The sequence below is a fragment of the Galleria mellonella genome, unplaced genomic scaffold (assembly GCF_026898425.1).
Source record: "Galleria mellonella isolate WM207_F2 unplaced genomic scaffold, CSIRO_AGI_GalMel_v1 utg905, whole genome shotgun sequence".
Classification (NCBI taxonomy): Eukaryota; Metazoa; Arthropoda; class Insecta; order Lepidoptera; family Pyralidae; genus Galleria; species Galleria mellonella.
The window spans coordinates 2,739,441-2,765,865 of record NW_026442174.1 but is presented as its reverse complement, the minus strand read 5'-3'; the positions used below and the strand labels follow the sequence as shown (position 1 = coordinate 2,765,865).

Below are 26,425 nucleotides of genomic sequence, written 5' to 3'. Positions count from 1 at the left end.
TTAGTCTTTGCCACGTTGGCTTAAAAATTCTCGATGAACAATTAACCTTTCTTAAAGAAAAGTGATTCCCGTAAGAGGTCAAATATCACATGCGAGCGAAGCTGCGGGCAAAAGCTAGTTATTGATGAAATATCCGCAAGTATAATAAAATATATAATTGCTGCATTTGTCCCGGCATAGAATGGGACACCCTTTTTTCCGTGACTAAGGAAATTTGAATATCGAGGGATAGGCAGCAGCGTCCTTCTTAAAATAACGCCAAACGCTTAATTGCAGTTATCAACCCGTCTGTCAAGCTTGGCAATCCCTGGCAATTATGAGATGTAATTATTGAGTAACTGGTAGCTAGAGCTGGTTTTGTTGACTCAAAAAGTTATTGAAAAGTCCTGTATGTATGTATGTATGTGTCAGCTTTATGCCATTCTAACTTGCACAAACAAGTATATTTTTACCCCATCCAAGGATTGAAATCTCACTATATTTTAATAACATTAGCTATACAACATAACGTCTGTCCCATATCAAGGTACCGACGTCCCGTTCTCCTACCACCGACATTTGGAGAATCCAACATATCAAAGCTTCAAAGACTTCGTTTGGGACACGGCTCTAGTTAGCTGGTATCTCCACCATCAAACCTAAACCATCCAAGATTCGACGTTACCATCCATCGCGGTTTTTGTTGGTGATGTAATTATTATTCCTGGTTAGGAACAGGCGATGGATATTGATTGGAAAGATATTGTTGTGTCAGATTGCGGTGAATGCGATGCTGTGACGTGTGACTGTCAATCACAATCAAGCGCGACCACCCGCACGATTAGACGTAGGTTAAGGATGCGTCTATGGAGTAGGGTTTGTCTGTATTTTTTTCGTACCTGTACTCAAAAATATATAGACTATCATCATCATCATCATCATCATCTCAGCCATTATCTGTTCACTGCTGAACATAAATAGGATATAAATAATAATTATTTATTGAGAATACTTATTGAAGATATAAATGATTTAACATTGTGGGCCTTCAGATTTTTTTTATTATCCACTAGCGGCCCGTCCCGACTTCGCACGGGTGGACAGCGTTACATTTTAAAAAGTGGCCATTAAGGCTGCACACGCGACGGAAGCTTAAAAATGGAGTAACTTCTCCCGTTTTCCCAACATTTCCCTTTATTGCTCTTCTCCTATTGATCGTAACGTGATGAAAAGTATACTACAACCTAGCCAGGAGTATGAAGAATAATTGTACCAAGTTTCGTTAAAATCTGTCTAGTAGTTTTTGTTTCTATAACGAACATACAGACAGACAGACAAAAATTTTACTGAATGCATTTTTGGCATCAGTATCGATCACTGATCACCCCCTGATAGTTATTTTGGAAATATATTTCATGTACAGAATTGACCTATACACTATACAGATTTATTATAAGTAGGTATAGATTAGGTCCATGCAAGATATTTGCGGCCTTTGTTTCGTCTATTGAAAGTCGCCACAGATTTCATTTGTACGAAGTACTGTAGATTATTTATTATTACATACATACATCATCATCATTATATCAGCTGTTAACTGCCCACTGCTGAATATAGGCCTCCCCCATAAAGAGGGGTTTGCCAATAGTTGCCACGATTAGCAGGCAGGCTGGCAAGCGTAGTTAGGTTTTGGAGATATTTTAAAAGGGACACTGCTGCCTATTCCTAGACCATTAAGTTCCCTTCCTGCGTTAGTCATTAAGTCGCTTCCTGCGTTACCCACGGGATAGGAAGGGGTGGCTCATTCTATGCTGGGACCACACGGCAAATATACACAAAAAATTATATAGGTAGTAACAAACAATCATCGCTTTCAATATAAAATATTTTGTAGTCAAACAAATATTTTAAAATTAAAGCGTTCCGACGGATTTCTCTGTTTCATAGTAACAATCGCCTAGGTGTACAAGCATCGCGCCGTTTACCAGATATCTGTCCGTCCGTCCGTCTGTCTTATCGTCCATCTCACATACATACTCGTACATGTTCCAACGCGAGAGATTCGAGGTTTACGTATGGAAATAAAGTTATATTTATATCTATATAATTAGATTGATTATTATCTGATAACTTTTTATTAAGATTAAAAAAACTTTCATAGTTTTATTGTTATCAGACGATTGTTTCGGACAATCTATAGAAACGCTGCAATTTCGAAATTAGATGGACTAATATACTACACAGAGTAATATAAAGACAGATGTGTTAGCGTCTTTGTTATAAGAATAAAAAAAAAAAAAAAAAAAAACTATATAAAAATGTTTATAAGTAAGTTTAATTAAATAAAAAATATTTTTATTTGTTTATTATTTATGAAAATAGACAGTAAAGAATTTTCATTTATTTAAAATAACAAAAAAAATAGTTTGTGGCGCAGTTTTCTCGTAATATAGATAGGGAAGTTATCTCTGTCTAGTACTTTGATTAGGTTCGTACTGTCTGTCTGTCTGGTGTTGAACATAGTCTTCCTCCTATTGGGGGGTTTTGCCAGTAGTTGCCACGCTTGGCAGGCGGATTGGCAAACGCAGTTAGGCTTCGGAGATGTTTTAAGAGGGACGCTGTTGCCCATTCCTCTCTCTACCTTAGTCGTCTCTTACGATACTCATGGGGAAGAAAGGGGTGGCCTATTCTATGCTGTGACTTAAAATTTTATGTTAAGGTAAAAGATACTACCCTAACTTCGATTTTACGATGTATAATATATTCACTCATTTGTAAAGATGGTTAAATATTTAGATGTTTGTATACCATACCATAAGGGAGAGGCTTATCTTCAGCAGTTAAAGTCTGATGGACAGTTTAAGGTCTTATATGATGGTAGCATACTGTATACTATATCAGCTCTTAACTGTCTAATGCTGAACATAGGTCTCCCCCCATTGGGGGGTTTGACAGTAGTTGCCACAATAGGCAGGCGGATTGGCAACCGCAGCTAGACTTTAGTGATGTTTTAAGAGAGACGCTGTTGCTTATCTCTCGACTATTAAGTTCCCTCAGTCGTGGCCTATTCTATGCCGGGACCACACGGCAAACATCACTTTTAAATTCGAGAATGCTTGATATTTGTTATTCAATCACGGTTAAACAGTTGAATGGATTCGAATGAAATTTGGTATACAGGTACGTTATGTCCTAACTAAACGCAAAGGATAGTTCGTATACTGATTCACGTGGGTAATGCCACGGGAGATAGCTAGTAGACAATAATGATAAGACGCCAGCGTTTACCACCTACCGACGCGCAGCAGAGTCAGGGGCGTCAAACTTTAGGCACGAATCAATCGAGCCGTTTATCCGCAAAGGAGTTTGCGCGGAGGTGACGCTTACCTACCGACAAGCCGCGAGGTCGAGGGGTCGCGACCTCCGACCTTATTGGGCGACCTTTGCCACGCCCCCCGCCTTGCTGAAACCACTGAACCTCTGAAAAGGACGGAATGAGGACGCCAATTAAATTATATGTACGTAAACGCTTATATAGTTAACTTGATGTATTTGTGACGGATATAATGTTTCACTACGATAATGTATTATGCCTTTGAATTAGTTTGTATGTTGATTAATATTGACTGATAAATGGTTACACGTAGCTATTTATTATATTTGCATAATAATATATAGGAATAATTTAAGGTATTGTTTTACTGTGTTATTATCTATTTAATATATCGTACAGGTACAGGTCACCATGTGGTGGTAAGGGGCGAATAAGGAAGGGCGAGGGTTGGGTAGCAGCGTCCCTTCTTAAAACAGAGATGGCAACCGCATGGCATGGAACTTAATGGTTGAGGGATGGGCAGCAGCGATTCTCTCTAAACATCACCAAAGCCCAACTGCGGTTGCCAACCCGTTTGTCAAGCGTGACAACTATTGGCAAAGGCTCCCTTATGGGGAAGGCCTATGTTCAGCAGTGGACAGTTAGCGGCTGAATTGACGCTGATGATGAAAGGAAAGAAAAAAACCTCCAAATAAAACTACAATAAGAGTAAGGTGTGATAATAGAAGATCTTTCTATCATGGAGATAATAAACAATTCGTGCTAAGAAGTAGGTCATTAATGAATTTCTAAGAGGAAAGGGGTAATAGCCTCTTATGAGGACAATCTATGTTCAGCTGTAGTCAGAAAATGGCAAAAAAATATCTTTTTTTTTTTATACAACTTAGTATGGCAAACAAGCTAACGGCCCACCTGATGGAAAGTGGTAACCGTCGCCTATAGACATGAGCAGTACCATGGACAGAATAGAGTATACTGTTTCGACCATGATATCCCCCATGCGTTGCCATTCTTGAGGACTCAGGTGTTATTTCTCTGTACTCTGTAAATTCACTGGCATATCCCACCCTTTGAATCGAAACACAGCCATTCAAACACAACTGTTTCACCGTAGAAACACGAATGGGACAGAGGTACCCAAGCAAACGACTTTTATTGATAAAATTAATTATCGATGAAAGAAAGGAAGGAAAGGTCACAGTTTTTCTACTATATTCCACTAAGTTGCCACAGTGTTTAGCCCTAATACAATGTAAGCGTTATCATTTCCTAATCCGTGTCAAAATCGTCCGTTTGGCAAACGAATATAAAATAAATCAAGCATTGTCCATTCACGTCCATTCTATCGCGACGGTTGCCGAAACAATAGATGCACGGTGCGTAGCCGACGGTTGGCGACTCCTGACCTTCTGCACTGGTCGAGCCCACCTGCCCTATATCTTATTTGTTAAGTTTTAGTTTATACAGACACTGATTTTTGTTAGTATGGACAATTTTTTAGATTTATATTTAATTTGTATTCTGAAATATAATTTTTCTTATAAAGATATGAATAGACAAATGGTGTGTATTAATATAATTTTTCCTTTGTTTATTTATAAGATACAACAGCAGTATGAATAGAAAATATACGGGCGATGGTAGTCAGAAAGGATTCTTTGTAAAAAAAACTTATGTTTCCCTACACAATTTATACTATGTCTGTTGTATAAGTTTACGTTTCTTTACAAGGAACATTTCGTTTGATTTCTGTTTATATAATGCAGGCCTACTTTTAGAAATTGACAAATGAATAAAATAATTATAATGAATGATGCTTCACATGCTTGTAATCACATGATCACTTCGATAATTTCAATTTTTTTTTATTTTTTTCACAACAATGATATATTTCAATATACTACACAAAGGTTCTTTGAATTATTACGAGAATCAGGGATTCATTCCTATGAATCATCCCTATCGTGGTAAACAACTATGTCTAGTTAAGTGAATGTTTCAGAATACTAGAGATTTCGTGAAATACTGAGAGATATCACAAAAGATGTTTAATTATATATTGCTCCATAGACGTGAATAAAATTTTTATGCACTTCCTAACTTAGAGGTTTACGTAGTCTTTGCATATAGTTCTAGAGATGTTAAATATATACTCCTACTTATAGTTATTAAATATTTATTAAAAACAAAATGTCTATCAATCAAAATTTCAAATATGAAGAATATAGGGTTGTCACCGCGCTGGTGTCACAGTGACCAACTGTGCATTCACTGAAGTGTGACGCTGTGATTGTGTGGATAGGGACGACATTCCGTCAGTGACAGCCCTTAACCAGGTGCGTGGGGTTATTATCGATGCGGAGTTCCGCGGGGGTGCAATTTAGCAATCATCAAAAAGTCACCCATCGTATTTGTTATTTTAATCAAATTTTATTTTATATTAATTTAAATACAGTATATACATATTTTAAAAAAGGTATTAAGAATGAATATGTGACAATCGTCTTGTTTTCCTAGGATTTATTCTGATTTTTGGAGTGTCCTGGGGTATCTTGGATATATTTTAAGCAGCGTTTTGAGCTTTCAAAGCGTCCTGATAAAGTCATGCATTTTTAAATTCGCGCACATTTTATAATTTTCGAATATTTTTCGAAATAGGTACTTTTATAAAAAAAAATATTATTATTATTCGAATTAAAAAAAAATATGAAAACTATCACAAAAAATACATGTGAATCGAGAGAATTCTGTATTTGAAAGTTGCTTGAAAATGGAAATAAACATTAAAAACTATTTCTATTGTTGACAAGTAAATAATATTTAAATCACACCTGAACGTTAATTAGCAATGAATACAGTCTCGATTACATATAGTGCGCTATTCCCACGCGTGGGACTTGTACAAAAATCACGGATCGCGTGTAAGGTGCACCTGTTGCGACACGCGATACGTTCCGTTCTCACAATACAGGTACATTTTCGATACAAAAGTATATTATTGGCTTAAGTTATATAGATAGAGTGTCTCCATAGAAATGCTCCGAGAAAAAGGCGTTAACTTTTTCATACAATTTTGCGTTAAAATAGTTATGAGTGATTCTTTTATAACTTCTATATTTATTTTGTTTTATAAATTCTGCATCTTTTTAATGTTAAATGCTCATTTTATTTATTGAATAATACGTTAAGATACATTTTATGCGTAATTATATAGAATACTGATAAAAAAAAACGCGTCATCTAATTTGATAATTAGCTGACAAAAAGTTATCCCGTTCTTGAGGCGCGATGCTCTATCTATATAATTTAAGATCAATGGTATTAATGAATTGAAAGTACTTATTGGCAAATCCTATCCTATTAGTTCTATTATTATTTTAATTATAACTGCGAATATTTGTCATGATGTTCCGGAATGGATGGATGTTTATTACTTTGTCACGTAAAAACTACTGAACGTATTCAAATGAAGTACATAGAGTTGTTTATATATTGATTCATGCATACGAAACCGCAGGAATAATATTATAAGGGTAACAGTTTTGATGTTTGGATGTTTATTACTCAGTTATGCTTAAACAGTTGAACGGATTTTTTTCATACCACTGAGGTGGCAAACAAGCATGCGACCCACTTGGTGGTAAGCAGTTACCGTAGCCTGTAAATGTTATGGTAAACCCACCTGCGCTATCGGTATACACTGGCGGGGCACCAGTGAGAAATGATTGATGAGGATGAAAGCAGGTCAGTTAGCCCATCCTGACAAATTCAACTAGAATTAACAACGATGGTTTACAGGGGGAATCGTGTGGAGGCCAACCTGACAGGAGATATTGCAAATAATGGGGTTGTTTGACCTTTTCCTCCTATCAGGGGCATTACGCGCGCGTTGTCAAACCTGAAGATCCCTTTTTTGAAGAACTCCATGCTCTAGATTTGATTGCAATTTGGGTAATCGATTACAAAATGGGTATAGGTAGGCTATATCCTAACTCAACATATAAGATACTTTATTGATCAATTCACGCGTACAAAGCCGCACGATACAGCTAGTAAGAAATAAATCTTGGCTGTATAGTCGAGTTCCTTGGCCTATTTTTTTTTATTAACTGTAATGTATTCGAACTTGCTGTTCATACATTACATTACTTGTATCTTCTGGCCTTCATATTAATCAGTATTAGTAGTTGCATCTACAATTTAGTTGTCTATTGTTTTTTTTTGCCAACTTTTCATGCCCATATGACCTTTACACGATGAATTTGGTGACGTAGCGGCTAACACATTGACTCAAGTTTTGACGGTCGCGGAGTCGATCCCTGCACATTCATCATTGCATTGTACTGTATGTGTGTATTTATGGATGTCCATTGGTGTCTGGTCCCGTTCAGTCCAGGCATAGAATAGGACCCTCCTTTCTTTCCAGTGGGTCTCGTAAGAGGCGACTAAGGGAATTTAATGTTCAAGAGATGAGCAGCAGTGACCTTTTTAAAGCATAACCAAAGCGTAACTGCGGTTGCTAACCCCAGGCGGATTAACGTGCCAAGCGTGGCAACTACTGATAAAATCTCCCAAGCTATGTATGTTCAGAAGTAGGCAGTAAACAGCTGACAAGATGATGATGACATAGTCATATAAATCGCTTGGTCCTCAAACTAGGATACCCTCTAATAAGAGTATCCATGCAACGAACCATTTACCAGAGGGAGACTTTGTACAAAAGTCGTTTGCTTGGGCACCTCTGTCCCGTTCGTGTTTCAACCGTAAAGCAGTTATATTTGCATGGCGTGAATTTACAGGGTACAGAGGAATAACACCTGAGTCCTCAGGAATACTCTGTTATGTTCATGGTACTGCTCATGTCTATAGGCGACGGTTACCACTTACCATCAGGTGGGCCGTCAGCTTGTTTGCCATTCTAAGTTGTATAAATAATAAAAGCGTCGTGCCCATTACTATGTTACGGAATTCATCACGAAGGGGAATAAAACAAAAGTATCAAAATCCATAGAGACATCTTTTATTCGTCAATATTACGCATCTCCATACATCTTACGTTCTCAAACACACCAATTGTATATTACAACCTCTGTACAATTATTGCGAATAAATACATTGCTTCTCTTTTTCATTCTTTGTTTTTCTTTACATTTTTTTTATGTGTAACTATATCTGTCTTTGTCTGACATTTTAGTAATCTATTGCATACGAAACACCTTTCTTTATGAAGGGTTTCGATTGAAATATAAAATCTTTTATGTATGTAAATTATTTCGCGGAGCAAATATATTCATCAATTGCATACAACTACACTTTTTGTTCAATAAAATATCAACAAGAAAATTAAATGCATAGATTACCACATGATGTATAATATAGCACACTCAGTAAACTAAATATAGAAAAAAGGAAAATAATAATAATAAAAAAAAACAATAGAAATATAACGAAATACAAAAATAAAATTAAACATATTAAGTTTGGTCATTTACTGCACTGGTATCGATTTTATTATTTATTGCAAATTTGTTATTTTATTTTCACATAAATATTGTAAGATATGTGACTAAAAATAAATAAAAATTTGACTTTTCTGGTTTTATAAGAATATCTCACTATTTTTTTTATATAACACATTATTGGAAAATATTTTTTATAAATGCTAACCGTGCATTTGGAAAACTTAAAAATATTATATATGTATCTACATAGTTATATTTGTGTTAAATACAATCAAATGTTTTTGTATTGTAGTTATTTCCATTTTTCTAAAATATTTTCAAATAATTACAAATATTAAACATGATTGTTACTTTGAAACGAAATGAGAGAAAGGCTAATTCCATCAGTCGTAAAGTATAAATGCTTTTGAGGAATTATTGTTAATATTAGAAACTCCTAATAATTAAGTAAACATTTAGAAAAATCTATACATTTCAATAAAGAATGATAGATTGAAAAATATATAAAACTAAGGAGCACCAGTGATCAAAATTATATATGTAATAATAAAAATAATATGTAAAAAAAAAACTGTAATTTTTCTCTCTTTTATATTACATAAGTAGATTTTAAAGTTTCCAGCGGACTGTTTCTTTTTATTTATAATAAAAAAAAAGGTACATAGTAATTCGTTCGAATTGATGAATCAGAGAACTGTTATACTACACACCGATTGCACGATTACTGTACATATTACATATTTATTGCGCTTCAATCCATGATTGCTTTAAATTTCCTCTAATAAATAAAATTACAATATATCCAAACGAAAGGTTCACGAACATAAAGGACTCTGTTGACTGTCCGGCAACATCCTTCGTAGAAAACGGATTCCGTATCTTGTATCTTATAACATTAACTATACATTAATAAAAACATTTTATTTACAATATTAAATATTAATTATATCCTACATTTTTACAGAGGAACAAAATATAACTTGAACTATGTGACACTACTGACCCCACACTTAACTACGAGTCCATTATTTCATTTCTGGTATAGAACACGAGTCTTGGCTCCTGATGTTCAACAGATTGTCTATCATGATTGAAGTCTTTTGAGCATTTTTCTGGGCCTCATTGGAGGTGGTGGTCGCTTCGAACACCTCCTCGGTCGATTTCGGAGCGTAGAATGCTGATATCGGATCGAAGGTCGGGCAAGGGTCGGCTCTCTCGCTGTCTCTGCTCGTTCTAGACCCGAAGTACTCCTCGGAGGCGGTCGGGGCCTCGGCGCTGTCGTGGAACTCGCTGGATGACGTCACCGCGTCCTCTGGCTGCGGCACCTCGCGCTGGTACCTCTGGAATGGGTCGAAACGCTGACTCGGCAGGTACGGCGGGAAGCCGTAAGGCGTTGATCAGGCCGCCGCTAGCTGACGCCACATCGTGTGTCACATAGTCGCCATGTACGGCCACGAGAACGAATTGCCTGATAGCAGCATGTCCCTTATGAGGGTCTCGATCGGCGTCTTCCCCACCAGCCGTACGAAGAACAGCTGTTCTATGACTTGGGAGCTAACAGTTCGTAATGAGGGTAGCCGGAGGAGGAGTTTTCCGAAGCGCGTTGGCTGGTTGGGGTACTGACTCCTGCAATATTCTTCTAACGCGCACTGCGACTTTTCTTGGAGACTTTCTATGTGTGGTACGTCTGATAGACCGCAGGCATCTGCAAGAAATAGAAAAAAATCTTGTTAATCATGATATAGAAAACTTTAACTACGAATTGGAGACTAGTATCAGAATTGATTAAAGTACGTTAAAAATTTACCAATGGGAGACTCTGTACAAAAGTCGCTTGCTTGGGTACATCTGTCTCATTCGTGTTTTAACCGTGAAGCAATTGTGTTTGCATGGCTGTGTTTCGGTTTGAAGGATAGGCTAAGACAGTGAATTTACAGGACACAGAGGAATAATACCCGAGTCCTCAGAAATGGCAATACATGGGGGGTATCATCGGCGAAACAGTATACTCCGTTATGTTCATGGTACTGCTCATGTCTATAGGTGACGATTACCACTTTCCATTTGGTGGGCCGTTAGCTTGTTTGCCATTCTAAGCTGTACAAAAAATAAAAACGTTAAAAATAAGTGTTTACACTTTTGTATTGGAACTTAGGAACTTGGAATTCCAGCAAGCTGATGATTCTAATGGAATGTAATAAATCGACACTTATGTAATAATAACAGTGTTATACCTCCGTACTCAGTAAGTTCACTGCTATATCCCGCCCTATATACTGAAACAGAGTCTAGCTATCACAGCTGCTGCGTTCATGTCACGGGACACAGTGAAATATAGGTATCTATGCTGACGTCTCCCTAAATAAATAATTACGTGTATAAATCTCCCTTTATTTCAATTTTTGTTTTGTATTATGACAACATTACTCATATTGTGGGTTTGTAACTTTTTAAATATCTTTAATATAATTAAAGATAATAAATATATTTGTGAAATTATCAGTTGTAATGTAATAAATATTACGAGTATGTGTAATTGAATTAGTTCGAGTTGTGAAATCCTCACCGTTTATATACAGCAATAGAAACAGTAAATTTGTTTTATAGCCATTATTTTTGTAAAGGGCAGTTTAAGGAATACAGACGAAGGAAATTTAATGTTACAGAAAAGTATTTTTTGCTACATTAATTTCTTTTACTTCCTGGCAACATTAACCAATGCTATGAAGCGAACGCTTTATATAATGCACTTCTTGTTAAAATATACAGTTATAGTGTAAATACAATATTTTTTTAATAGTTTTTTAACGAGTTTTACAAGGGTGAGTGGTATTAATTTTTGTTTATAATTTTATGTATATACGTTACCTAATATCTTCGTACAAAATCTACGTTTACTATAATCCCATACCGATTTTGTCAAACGTTCAATTTTTAAATGAATAAAAATCAGCTTTTTGTAATTTATGAATTTTATTTAAAATTTAAAATTATATCATTCCAAAATATTTTTTAATAAATGCATATATAAAAAAAGTAATTTGAAAAATTTTCTAAAGACAGTTAAGATTTTTATTATCTCATTAAAATTGCGTCTTAAAAATATTTGTTTGGATGGATAATAATGGAACAAAAACTTGGTTATCTTTTTATTTATTAAAAGAGATTATAACAAAATAAGATTTTGTAGATAAATATAAATATACATACATGGATATGTAGATATAATCTATAATTGCAATGATAGATTGCAAAAATTAAAAACTATATTTTCCATATAAAAAGAATAAAAAAAAAATGTTGCTAAATGTTCAAGTGTAAACGATAATAACTAATTTTATCTATGATTCATCAAGACCCAAAATAACAAGGAAATCCCAAGAATAATCCTTTCCACTGCACCAACCCCAAAAATAAAAACGTATAAACATAATAACCCGTGAATGCTCGCAGGCCGTCTTAATGCGATTAGCCAACCCCCGGTACATTAGACCGATATTGTTGGATACTGGCAACATTAATATTTTTTATTATAGCAAGGAAGAAATGACGCGGTAAACAAAAGGATCATTATGATACCCAGACGCGAGTCTGTGAGGCAATCGTAATAACATTAAGAGAGAATGTCTCAGGTCTCGGCCGATGAGGGAAAAAGTGAATATTTTGATATTGAGAACGATAATAGGCACATAATAATAAAAAAAAATAGAGCATCTATGTGTCACGCTGAGGCTTTAACATTGAAGAAAAAAAAAAAGGAAAAAGAGAGAGAAGAAGTAGTAATAGATTTTGATTTAGAAATTGTATAGATATATCTATATTATACGAAATTTGTTTTTCTATACTTAATTGATACAAATTGGTAATCAATTTTCACATGTCTTTTTATTGAATTAACAGTGAATAAAATGAGCAAAAAGATTTTTGATTCATTTATTGTACAGAATGAAATCGAAATTTAATAAGGATATCGAAAAAATTTATATTTTTAAATTTATTTCTCTGTTCTTCGATCTATGTTTCTATGAACAAGTAATCACTTTCACTGGTCGATATCAGCAATAATATACAGGATGTTATTGCTTATTATTTTTTGTTCCTTTTATGTCTAAATTATTAAATTTTAATAAAAATCACACAAAAAATTTTTGTCGTCTTCAAGTACAGTTCTCAAAACTCACAGATTCGTTATAAAATTTTTTTGAAATAGGTAATTTAATTGCTAGAAGAAGACGTCGTACGATAAAGTCCTACCATGAACGCGACGTGGTACAACCTACGTTAAAACGTCGGTTATAAAAATGAGGTAGTATGTAGGTATTATTTCCTTATAATCACGTCGAGTTAAGTCCCGTAAGTCCCGATAGTGTATATAATAATAATAATATTTATTTCTATCACGATGGCACTTCATTTATTATTTTATACAAATTAGATTATATTAATTTAAATTATATATAAAAATAAAGCACAATCCAAAAATCAAGTACATAATTCCAAATTCAAACAATGTCTAACATGAACTCACTGTATGTGTTGAGAGCGCCACTATTTATAAATTGATAGTTTATACACTTTATATATATATTGTATTTGTACTTTACAAATGGTTTATTTAGATTTACTTAATGATTTGTGCGGAGATACAATTATTATTCTGATTTAATTCTAACGTTCATACTAGATGGCGCTCTGTTCTAAAACACGCTATAATTTAATACCCTAGAAGTCAGGTTCTAGCATTGTAGATTTGAAATATTTAGTACTGTAATAAATTTTTTTACATTATACTCATTCTCGTATGTTGTGTTTCATTTCGGGGATTTTTTGGGCTGTCTAATACCGCGGCGCGTACCCCAACATTGGTCCATCGATAGCCGAATTAAAAAAAAAAAAAACCGCGTTCACCTAGTATATCGCGTCGTAGTGTTAAGACAGTGTGAAAAAAGTGCTACAAGTGTGAAAAAGAGTGGTAAAGTGACAAAGGACCCTATGAACAGTGAGTACAAAAGACTTAAAAGTGAAACAGTGAAATTAATGAATTAACTCTAAAATTAAAATAGTGATTAAAACTTTAAATTTAAATTATTCTGGAACTTAGCATTTAACAGTGAACATTTTATTATAACTAAAGACTTAGAATTTTTTGTATCACTACTATTAAAGACTATGAAAAGTTTTCAATACTCCTAACAATTTTAAAATTTTACTGCATTTGGGACTTTTAAATATTTTCAGTGGACATTCCATTAACTTAGTTTATTTTACTGATATTTGGAACTTAGAATATTTTGCATTGCATTTCAAATACTTTAAAAATATTCTGTTAATGATATACTTGTGGTTTCTTGTGGATTTATACAAATAAATAGATACATTATTTGAGCTTTAAAAATATTGTGTTAATTCAACATGGCAAATTTAATGAGAACACAAATAGAATTACGTAAACAGATAGACAAGACGTTGAAAAACTTTAAGAAGACACCTAAAACTAGATTAACAGAAACATACGCTCAAGTAAAATTAGAAATATTAGAAGATCTGTGGAATACATTTACTCAAAATCATAGAACATTAATGATGACCACTGACATTAATATACAGGAATCGGACTATGTAAAAAATGAAATTTATGATTTAACCGAAGACATTTATACTACTGCGAAGTGTGAAATGAAAGATATATTAAAAACATTCTGTGCTCCCAACCCAACCTTAGATGCTAATCAGAGCACATCTTCACCGTTGAAATCACCTACAGCTATGGCTCCAGAATTCAAACTGCCCCATATCAATATTCCAGTATTTTCAGGAAGGTATTCTGAGTGGATACCATTTCACGATTTATATGTATCGCTCATCCACCGAAATTCAGCACTTATGAATGTGCAAAAATTGCACTATCTCAAGTCGAGTCTGAGCGGAGAGGCAGCATCCTTGTTAAAACACATACCTATAAGTGATGCTAACTATGATGATGCTTGGGCTACATTACAAAAGCGATACAACAACAAACGATTCATTGTTACATCTATACTGAAGAGATTATTGGCACAAAGATCACTATCCACCGAATCAGCAGGATATCAAAAATCTGCTTGACACTACAAATGAATGCCTAAATGCTTTAAACAATATTGGAGTGTACACATTGAGTTGGGACGCAATTATAGTCCATATTACTGTTTCAAAATTAGATGCAGAATCCATCCGATTATGGGAACAACAAATCAATCGAGAGGACGACGGGACTAGCCTGCCAACATTCAAACAACTGTGTGGTTATCTTGAGTCTCGTTTCCGTACTCTTGAGATGTTAGAATCGTCAAAGACTACCTCTAAAGTCAATACACGACAGAACACTTTTCACACCACATTCAAAACCACTTGCAAATTTTGTCAAGGAAATCATTTTATATATCAATGCAAAGAATTTGCTCATCTTACCTATACTGATCGCAAACGTTTTGTCGAACAGAATAGATTATGCTATAACTGCTTGATTCCTTTCCATACCGTTGACAAATGTAAACAAAAAACTACGTGTAGAAGATGTGGTAAGAAACATCATTCATTGATTCACCCCGAAGGCAACACTTTAGATCATCTTTCTTCAGATGCAGGAGAAAGTTCACACATACGAGAAAGTAGACAACCTGAAGTAGCTTCAACACCAGTCAATCACAATGTAGCGACCCATTACGCGGACCAGGAAATGACCAAGAACGTGCTGTTGGCCACAGCACTGGTTAAAATTCAATCATCAAATGGGACTACATACTATTTGCGTGCTCTGATAGACCCGGGATCCGAAGGTTCATTTATAACGGAGTCCGCTGCACAGTTCCTCGGATTAAAGAAAACTACAGTCAGATGCACAATTAATGGACTGGGCGAAGATGGCAAAGCAAGTCTCACATCCAATAGCATGGTTACATTCATAGCACAATCGAGATATGATCAGAGTTTTAATATATCAGTACAAGCATTTGTTCTAAAATCTATTACTCGATCACAGCCTGCTCAACGAATATACAAACAGAACTGGCCACATCTGCACAATCTGGATTTAGCAGATCCTCATTTTGACACACCTGGGAAGATTGATATCTTGTTGAGTGCAGAAGTTTACAGCGAGATCCTGAAAGAAGGATTAAGTAAAGGCCCCCGTGGTACAATCATAGCGCAAAATACATACCTCGGGTGGATTTTGTTAGGCCGGTTGCACAATAAGGAGACTATACAAAGCTACAAAGTTACAACTAGTATGCATCTTACAATTGAGGATAATATTTTACAAAGATTTTGGGAGATAGAATCTGACTCTTTTCGTGAAAATGTTCTGACTGAAGAAGAGAGTCGATGTGAGCAAATATACGAAAAGACTTGTACCAGAGACAAAGATGGTAGATACATAGTTAGTTTACCATTTCGAGAAATAGACCCACCTTGTCAATATGGATCGTCCAGAGATGTTGCAAAAGAACGACTATTACAGTTAGAGAAAAGATTTGTAAAGAATCCTGATTTTATGTTACAATATAGTAATGTTTTGAAAGATTATTTAAATTTAGATTTCATGGAAGAGATTGTTGATGAGCATGAGCGACAAAAACCGACGGCAGTTTATATCCCTCATCATGCCGTTGTCAACCCTAAAAAGACGACAGTAAGAGTCGTGATGGATGCTTCGTGTAAATACAAAAACGGAGCATCGCTCAACGATAGTTTGATGGTTGGTCCTCGTCTTCAACCAGACTTACGCCACATCATCCTGCGATGGCGTAGACACAAAATATGTTTAGTAGCCGATATTACTAAAATGTATTTACAAATCAAGGTTGATCACACAAGCTCCGATTATCAACGTCTCCTCTGGCGAAATAATCCTGCAGAAGAAATTAAAGACTTTAGAATGAATAGAGTCACTTTTGGAACTGCTAGCGCTCCTTATTTAGCGACAAAAACACTTCAGCAGCTTGCGAATGATGAAGCAATTAAGTATCCATTGGCATCCAAAATTACCAAAACAGATTTTTATATGGACGACCTATTGACGGGTGCAGACACACTGGAACAAGCTCAAAGGATATATGATGAGATGAATGGATTGCTTGCTGTTGGCAAGTTTCATTTACAAAAATGGAACACTAATGATGCAGATCTTTTGAGTTACATGAAAAGTACCAATAATGAAGTCACAGAGATAGAGTTTCAGTTGGAAGGTACTATCAAGACACTAGGTATTGTATGGGACAGAATCAAATGAATAAAAATAAGATATTCCGGATGTGACATCTCCTGTAACAAAGAGATCTATCGCACGAGATGTAGCTAAATTGTTCGACCCAATGGGATGGCTTGCACCCGTCATCATTATTGGCAAGATATTTCTTCAAAAATTATGGCTCACAGGCATAGCTTGGGATCAGGATGTGCCGAGTGAAATATTACATGATTTCAAGTTTAAGGAAGAATTACCTTCTCTATCTAATATTACTGTAGAGAGATTTGCACACCACTAGCACAAATACCAAACTGGAACTCTTTGGATTCTCAGATGCTTCTACTGTAGCATACGGGGCTGTAGTATATGCAAAACAGATTCTGATTAAAATACATTCATCTAATTTCAGCTATATATAAAAAACGGTATAAACGCTTGGAGTTGTGTGGAGCAGTCTTACTGACTCGACTACTCAAAAGAACAACTGAACATTGCAAAGAATATATCTATGCATACACGGACTCGAGTGTTGTATTATCATGGCTACAGAGTCATCCAAGCAAATGGAAGACATTTGTTGCAAATAGGACTTCTGAGATAATAACTTCTTTGCCTAGTCACCATTGGTATCATGTGGCATCTAAAGAGAATCCCGCCGATTTGGTGTCTAGAGGGGTTACTGCATCTAAATTAAAGGAACAAAACTTATGGTGGAGAGGGCCAGAATGGCTAACAAAAGGAATTATAGAGCATAAGATGACAGAGCCAGACTTAAAAGAAGCTGAAGTAGAACAGAAGGTAGTAAAAGTTTTAAAAACTCAGATTGATGACAATTTTTCACAAATATTTACACGGTTTTCTACACTGACTAGACTCCATAGGGTCATTGCAATCTGTAAACGATTCAGACATATAAAGACGAACAAGTTTCCTAGTTATCTTACAGTTGAAGAATTAAATAACGCTTTGATGACTTGCATCCTTATATGTCAGTATGAAGAGTTCTCCATAGATATAGATTATTTAAAGGAAAACAAAGCTGTAAAGAAATGCAACAAACTACGTTCTCTTACACCGTTTTTAGATGAAAACGGAATGTTAAGAGTAGGAGGTCGTTTACGTCATGCTAATATTCCCGAAGAAGCTAAACATCAAATAATTCTACCTGATTGTCATCCTGTATCCAAACTGATTGTAGCAGACGCACATAAAAAGACCTTGCACGGTGGTCCAACCCTCATGTTAAGTTATTTTCGGCAAAGGTATTGGATTCTTGGTGTTAAGAGAATGATCAAACATATATTATCTGTACGAGATATCGTGCAACAGTTAATAATCAATTAATGGCCGATTTAAACAGAGGGTTACACCCACAAGAGCTTTTTTACATAGCGGCGTAGATTTTGCTGGTCCTATTGATCTATATATCAAAAGGACGTGGATGCAAAACTTCTAAAGGATATTTATGTATATTTATATGTATGTCTACAAAGGCTATCCATATTGAAATTGTAAGTAGTTTAGAGAGTATTTTATTGCGGCCTTTAAACGATTTACCGCTCGGCGAGGACACTGTCGCCATATGTGGAGCGATAATGCCACTAATTTTATTGCGGGTAACAAAGAATTGCGAGCATTATTAAAAGAACAATTAGACACTTTAAATGGAGAAATTTTGGATATGCTTGCCAGAGACGGCACTGAATGGCATAACATCCCACCAGCTGCACCCCATTTCGGGGGTTTATGGGAATCTGGAGTGCGTTCTATTAAATTCCATTTAAAAAGAATTCTTGGCAATTCCACACTGACGTATGAAGAGATGGCTACGGTTACCAGTCAAATTGAAGCCTGCTTAAACTCTCGTCCCATATCGCAGATTAGTGATGAGATTAATGATTTACAACCTCTAACACCCGGCCATTTTTTGATCGGGGAGCCGCCAATTGTAGTACCGGAAAGATCTTATTTAAATGATAATATAAATAGGTTGAGCCGTTGGCAATTAGTACAGAGGATGGTGCAACATTTTTGGGATCGATGGGCTCGCGAATATTTAAGCAGACTTCAACAGAGGCCGAAATGGACAAAGAGGCACGACAATGATGTTAAAATTGGCGATCTTGTTATCGTGAAGGAAGAAAATTTGCCTCCCGGGAAGTGGTCCCTCGCCAGAATAATTAACGTACATCCCGGAGATGATGGCTTGATTCGTGTAGTTAGTTTAAGATGTAAAAATTCTGTAATCAAACGTCCACTCACCAAGATCATCGACTTCCAATTGACAGCTAATTTTGATATTAACAATTATTGTTTCGCTAGCATTTTAATAGTGTTTAATTATAATTCATACGGTTCTTTACGGTGGGCGGTTATTGGAAGGACGATACGTCCTTGGTGGGCGGAATGTTGAAGCGCCACTATTTATAAATTGATAGTTTATACACTTTATATATATATTGTATTTGTACTTTACAAATGGTTTATTTAGATTTACTTAATGATTTGTGCGGAGATACAATTATTATTCTGATTTAATTCTAACGTTCATACTAGATGGCGCTCTGTTCTAAAACACGCTATAATTTAATTCCCTGAAAACCAGGTTATAGCATTGTAGATTTGAAATATTTAGTACTGTAATAAATTTTTTTACATTATACTCATTCTCGTATGTTGTGTTTCATTTCGGGGATTTTTTGGGCTGTCTAATACCGCGGCGCGTACCCCAACAGTATGGTTCTCAAAAAACATTCAATTTTTTCATAGAATTGCGTTTTTAAATATTTCATGACTTTAAATTTAGAATTATAGCTACTTGTGAATTCTATGTATATGTTTATAAGTCGGTGTAATTTATTACATAGAAAAGGGCCTAAATATTTATATTTATTTGAACTAGTTACAATTCTCCAACGTTGTGTTGCGACAAAACTCAAGTGTACAAGTAGGTGCATTAAAACTGCGTAATACGTATCAATTATTATCAGTCGTACGAAGCAGCTGTCACCAGTTAGAGGCTCGTACAATTAGAGCAAGTGAGGCAATTACTCGAACGTCTCCCAGGATTGCGTCACCTTGTCACGACGTCCACGAATTAAAATTGATACTTCACTACTGATGAATGGAAATTTGGGTTAATTGTCTCACATGTAGTGGACTAGTATCGCTGGAGACGAGCAGGCTAGGTAAAGCAACTTTTAACTTAATAGGAGATTTAACAACAGAGAATTGGCAGGACATTGCAAAATCAAATGACTAGGTGTTCATTTCCATTTTATTTTTATTTTTTACAAATTATAATAATGGAATAATTGATATCTATAATGCAATATAAAACATAGTTTAAGTAGGTATCTATTAACGCCCTTATTATTAATATTTATAAAAATGTCAAAGCTATTTAGCTGTTGAACTGTTTTGTCTCTTTATTTTGTACTAAATTCCGAATTTGAAAGAAAGTGACAAAACAGTGATAAAATAGTTCAAATAAGTTTCTTGAAGGTTTTAGTTTTTATGAATAAGGGGCTTAGTTTCTGTGGTTGATTATTTAATAATAATTTGTTTTTGTACACTTTCTGTACAAAAGTCGATTGCTTGGGTACCTCTGTCCCATTCGTGTTTCAACCGTTAAGCAGTTGTGTTTGCATGGCTGTGTTTTGGTTTGAAGGGTGGGATATGGCGTGAATTTACTGGGTACAGAGGAATAACACCTGAGTCCTTAGGAATGACAACGCATTGGGGGTATCATGGGCGAAACAGTATATTCTGTTATTTCCATGGTACTGCTCATGTCTATAGGCGACAGTTACCACTTTCCATCAGGTGGGCCGTCAGCTTGTTTGCCATTCTAAATTGTATAAAAAAAATTTCATATAATCTTCTTTACAAGATAACAGTTTTGGATACTAATTCAAGTTGAAAAAAAAAAACTTAAAAACGGATTATAACGTTTATAATCTATTTTCGATAACAACAACCGTTTAGCTGTTTTTTTTTTTTTAATTACACCTCACTTTTCACCTTCTAAACATATCTACACTTACATATTCATGTAATATAATTAATATTCACTCACGCTGTAGACTTTGTCCGCCCTGCCCACAAGTGGGTTAATTTTTAATAACCTCCAAATAACTATACTGTCAGTTATAATACAGCTTATGATGGCCATAATGTCTTATACAAGTAATTGTAGGACATTCCGTGTTACCGCCATCTGGCCTCTTAATTATTAAATACAAGCTTTGTTAAGTCAATGATGGGCTATTAAATGGTATTATTTGAAAAATGTAAACTTTAATTAATTGTTGTTTTTTAGTGCTTATCTTTACTAGTGAGTTTTAGTTCAATGTGTTTTTGTGTATTATGTTTTTATATGTATAATAAATAAATAAAAAACAAACTTTTTTTATACATATATTAGTAATAACATGCTTGTGTTAGGACATTCAATCGATACCCATATTACTATATAATACATAAATAATAAAAATAAATTGTATATTTCTGAACTCTGGTAAAGGGTAGGAATAAGTTATTTGGAATTAAGAACACACAGGATTGTGTGAGAGAAAAATATTTTAAAATAAATGTCTTATTAACTAAATACATTTTTTTATTATTATTAACACTTTGTAGATGTTAAAAAGGTAACAAAAATGTTGATTAAAATAAAAACACTATATATAAAAAAAATATAAACCAGGCCGGCAGATATAATAAAAAAAAAAATTAAAGAAACTTCAAACGGTAACAAATAAATCTTTAGGGGCAAGTGGTCTTAACCCTGCTGTGATCGAAAGGTGTACGACACCGGTCTTTCAGACCAAAGATCATGCAGAGACAGCCAATAGCAATTAACCCTGTGCCCGCCAGCCAACGTAACAATGTAATATAGTTTAATTGAAACGACCCCGAAGCTGATGGGTAAACAACGGATGGATGATAATAATTGAACGGTAGCCATATTTATGATTTACAAATGTACTTAATATTTATTTTCTTAGAAAAATGCATTTGAGTAATAGAAAAATCAATTGAAAAGATACGATTTGTGACAAATTAAGTTTGTGGTTTGTTTTTAGTTTTTTATTTTTTAGTAAATTTTTTTTAGTAAATTTAAATATATATACGTAATACGCATATACATATTTAAGTTCAAACACCATCATTATACCTACATATATAGAGTGAAATCGTAATTATTAACATAGTTTATATTTGTTTGGGAAAAATATTTAGTATTACTAGTAGAACATTCTTTATAAGGATGTTAATGGTACCGATTTCACCCTGTATATAGATTTGACTGTTAGAGAATGCTGCAAGAATTAAATCCGCCATGTACATTGTGGCTATAAAGATTTCATTTCTACTTTATATTATATCTGTGAAAGTTTGTTAAGATATTTGGATGTTTGTTATTCAAGCATGAGCTCAAACATTTAAATTGCCATAAGTGCAATAAACAATAAATAAATAAATGGATTTGAATGAAATTTAACATACTGGTATATTCCAATGTAATACATAGAATATTTTATATCCTGATTCAAATGGGTAAAGTCGCAGAAGAAAGCTGGTAAATAATTAAAAAAATGTCTCTCAATCACAACAATTGTCTGGTTGTCTAGCTAGTCTAGTCTGAGTTATGAGGAACCAGGTACCGAAGATCTGGAAGCATAATATAGTACACCCAGACCTGAGAATTCAGAAAAGTTTGATTCCTAAATTAGCCCGACTGGAAATCGAATTCGGGACCTTATTTACGCAAACCAACGTATGTACTACAACTCCACAGAGGTGGTCAAAATATATAAAGTACAATACCTATAATAGATTGAATAATTAATAGTAGCAGCATCCTTCTTAAAAATATACTAAAACCCTAACTGTGTTTGCCAACCTGTCTGCCAACCGTGGCAACTACTGGCAAAACTTCCCTTATGGGGAGGTCTACGTTCAACAGTAGACGGCTAATATCTCTATAATTAGCAGTAAAGTTATTTTTTTAACAAACACAATTGCAAACTCATCAATAATAACCAAATAGAGGACTGAATCAGTTTCGATGAAACACAAAAGTTCTTAAATAGTATTGATGTTGGTGTCAACAGATTTGACCCCGTGAATCAATGTCCCATCAGGAGCAATGAGCGCTCATCAAGGCTGCTCGACGGCCGGCGCCGTTGTTTAAACACGGTCTATATTATTGTATTGTAGTAGGAGCTTTCAGTCTGTCACAAGAACTTTTAACTGCAAGATAATTAAAATTAAATTGTTTCATAAAAAAGAAACTGACTTCAATTGTAACAAAACTATTTCGATTTAAAAAATAAACAATTGAATCGATTTTGATAGAATTTCTTTGGGACCAATCTGTAATAGAACTCTTACAGAGTTGAACTCGCCTATTGTACATCTTCATTTAATATAGACTTTAACTATGTATTTTTTGTATAAAATAAAGTATAAATAAATAAGTATAGCGTATCAGTTAAAGAAAGAGAGGGTGTGTGAGAGAGAGAGAGAGAGAGAGAGATAAAAAAGAATTAAGAATTTTCCAAATAAGTTTACAATTAACGGAGTTATGAGGTAACAAACGTGGTATTAAATGTTTAACAAACATTAAAAGCAGTGCAAAAACTTGATAAATTAAGTAATTTTACTTTTAATTGCAATAAAGAATCTAACGTATGAGAAAAAAACTCCTTCTTTTTGAAGACGGTTAAAAATCAATCAAAAGTATGGACTAAAAAAATCGATCGAATATACATTTTTAATAATATATTTGAATGGGTCGTAAATACTTTGAATACGTTAAATTAATTCAATTTTATAGTTTAGATTTTTTTTGCATATTATCACCATATCATCAACATCATATCAGCCGTTAACTGTTCACTGTTGAGCCTATGTTCAGCAGTGAATAGCACCCGCCAATAGGGAAAGGCCTATGTCTCCCTCTATTGGGGGGTTTTGTCAGTAATTGCTACGTTTGGCAGGCGCATTGTTAACCGCAGTTACGTTTTTAGTTAAGGTTTCCTTAGTGATCTCTTACGACATCTACATGATAGAAAGGGGTGGTCTATTCTATGCCGAAATTACACGGTAATGCACAAATTTGTACAACAAAAGCAAAATTCCGATTAAAAAATTGAAAAATTATATTGGCTACTGAACTAAATAAAAAAGTATAAAAATTACTATACAATTAAATACATATTTAAATTGTAATACGGATTTAATTTGTATGATTATTTTTATTTATTCATTTATATGGTTTTGTACATTATAGATATTTGATTATAACAAAAATGTATACAGGCGGACTTATTCCTTAAAAGGATTTCTTCCACTCACCCTTGAGAACCCGAAAGGAGAAAGTATCTATAGGTTTTGTATATAAAACGTAATATATAAAAAAATAATATCATAAATAATAAATTATTATTTAATAAAGCTTAAATATTTATAATATATAAATTTTATATAAACTGTCTGTGTAGAGTCTACACCTGGACAGCTTAGATGCGCGCATATAAATGGTTTTTTATATGTATTCATAGGTATTCACGCTGTTATTAATATTCAACTTTGATTAAATAAATCGATTTAAATCTAATAAACTAAAATATAGATTTACGTGATATGAGATTGCTTTCAGAGCGTCTTGTTTTGTCTTATTATTTAGCCACTGCTGCATAGCAATGGCTAATTTGACTGTTATAATTGAAACAGTATTTTTTTAAATAGTGTTTTGTCAGTGAAACTGATAGTTTTTACCCCATAGATAAAGCTCTGCCCTTTTTCTGTTTTTGCCAGTTGAAAAATGACAAAACTTAACTCTCTCAAACTAAATACACAGCTCAAAGTATCTAGAACCGCAGGTACTGTTTTTAATCTATGATCCTGTTTGTATCGGAAGCTCAAGATCTTCTTTTGTTTTCGATATTCAGATTTAGGCATGGGTAATATGTATATCGATCCGACATCTATATATTAGTTTCCTCTAGACACTAATCGCCCATATCAGTCGGATATTTATGTTCAAAGTCAGTTATCCAACGTTAGTTTTTGGATAAGAGATTTTTGCATATTACATATTCGTTATTGGACCCGTATATAGATATTGTAACTAAAATATATATTGCTATATATTTCCAACTACTAATTCAGATTGTAATAGTTTTAATTTTGCCTTGTAAAAGGATTATAAAACAGAAAGAAAGAAAAAGCAGTTCAAAGAACTCTTTCCCCCATAAAATATTTTAACACAACATCTATTGAGAAATTACTATATCATCGGATATGATTAAAAACGTTTACATTTCTATGGCTATAATTTATATTTCCCCTCGCATCAGATTTTAGTGACTAAGACGAATTCGATTACGCTCCATTAAACAGTATCGAGTAAAGGGTGACAATCGAGTTGAATCTATGGCCCGCATTCGACTCGATTCGTGTTTGGGCCACACGAAAATAAAATAATTGTTACTTATTATAAGAATCATGCGGGTATTTATGGTGTGTTTTTTAAATCGTCAGTTTTGGAGAGTGGTGGTTCTTAATGTACGACAAAAATTATAGACATTTTATTGCTTAAATGATTTACTTTTTCTATGTCTATTCGTATTGTAATTGAACGCATAATTCAAATAAGCCTCAATTTATCAAAGAAATAAACAAAAACTCAATTTGCGCGAATCAACTGAAGTACGTCGTCGACGTGTAAAGTTAAAATTTGACAAAATAAGGTTTAACTACGTCATACTTTAATTAAGTTCCACACTACGGAGTTTGTTATGTCATAAAGTTTGATAAAATAAGGTTTGATCTATGCTTCACTCAAAGTAGGTTTCTTACTAGGGAGGTTGTCATGTCATAAAGTTTGACAAAATAAGGTTTGGATCTATGTCGCATTCCAATTAAATTCCACACTACGGCGGTTGTCATGTTATAAAGTTTGACGAAATAAGGTCCGATCTATCGCTACAGTTATTTGTATCTATTTGTATACATACATTCAATGAGATCAAATTTGTGCGCAAAAACTGATCTATAAAAATCCATTATCGGACAATCGCATAAGGAAATCTTATTTTTTGACAATACCGAAGGCGTATACGCACACTGTAGGTTGTACAATGTAGGACAGATGTTTACATTGCGTAGGATCATCCGTGTATTGAATGGAGGCCTAAGAATAACTGGCATTAGCGCGAACAATGGATGGACAGACATAATAGCTCTTTGTAGACCGAATCTCGTTATAACTGACGCGGATACGAGGGCTTTTCGAAGTCGGCTTTCTTTGGTGTCGGTAAATGAGATTTTTGGTTGTTTTTATGGAAAATATTGGCATAGGAAGGTGTTTTAAAAAAGAAATCTGATCTAAATTACAGGTTTTCCTTA

General features: G+C 34.3%; 1 protein-coding gene across 1 annotated transcript in view; it reads right to left on the bottom strand.

Moving 5' to 3' along the window:
- Nucleotides 1-8,311: 8,311 nt before the first annotated feature.
- LOC113510777 (steroid receptor seven-up, isoforms B/C-like) overlaps nt 8,312-26,425 on the bottom strand; it is a gene marked incomplete at its 5' end in the record, with an annotated part of 119,120 nt that continues 101,006 nt past the window's right edge. Inside the window, 1 exon segment of the mRNA XM_026894313.3 lies at nt 8,312-10,480. Coding sequence (XP_026750114.1) covers nt 10,206-10,480 — 275 coding nt within the window.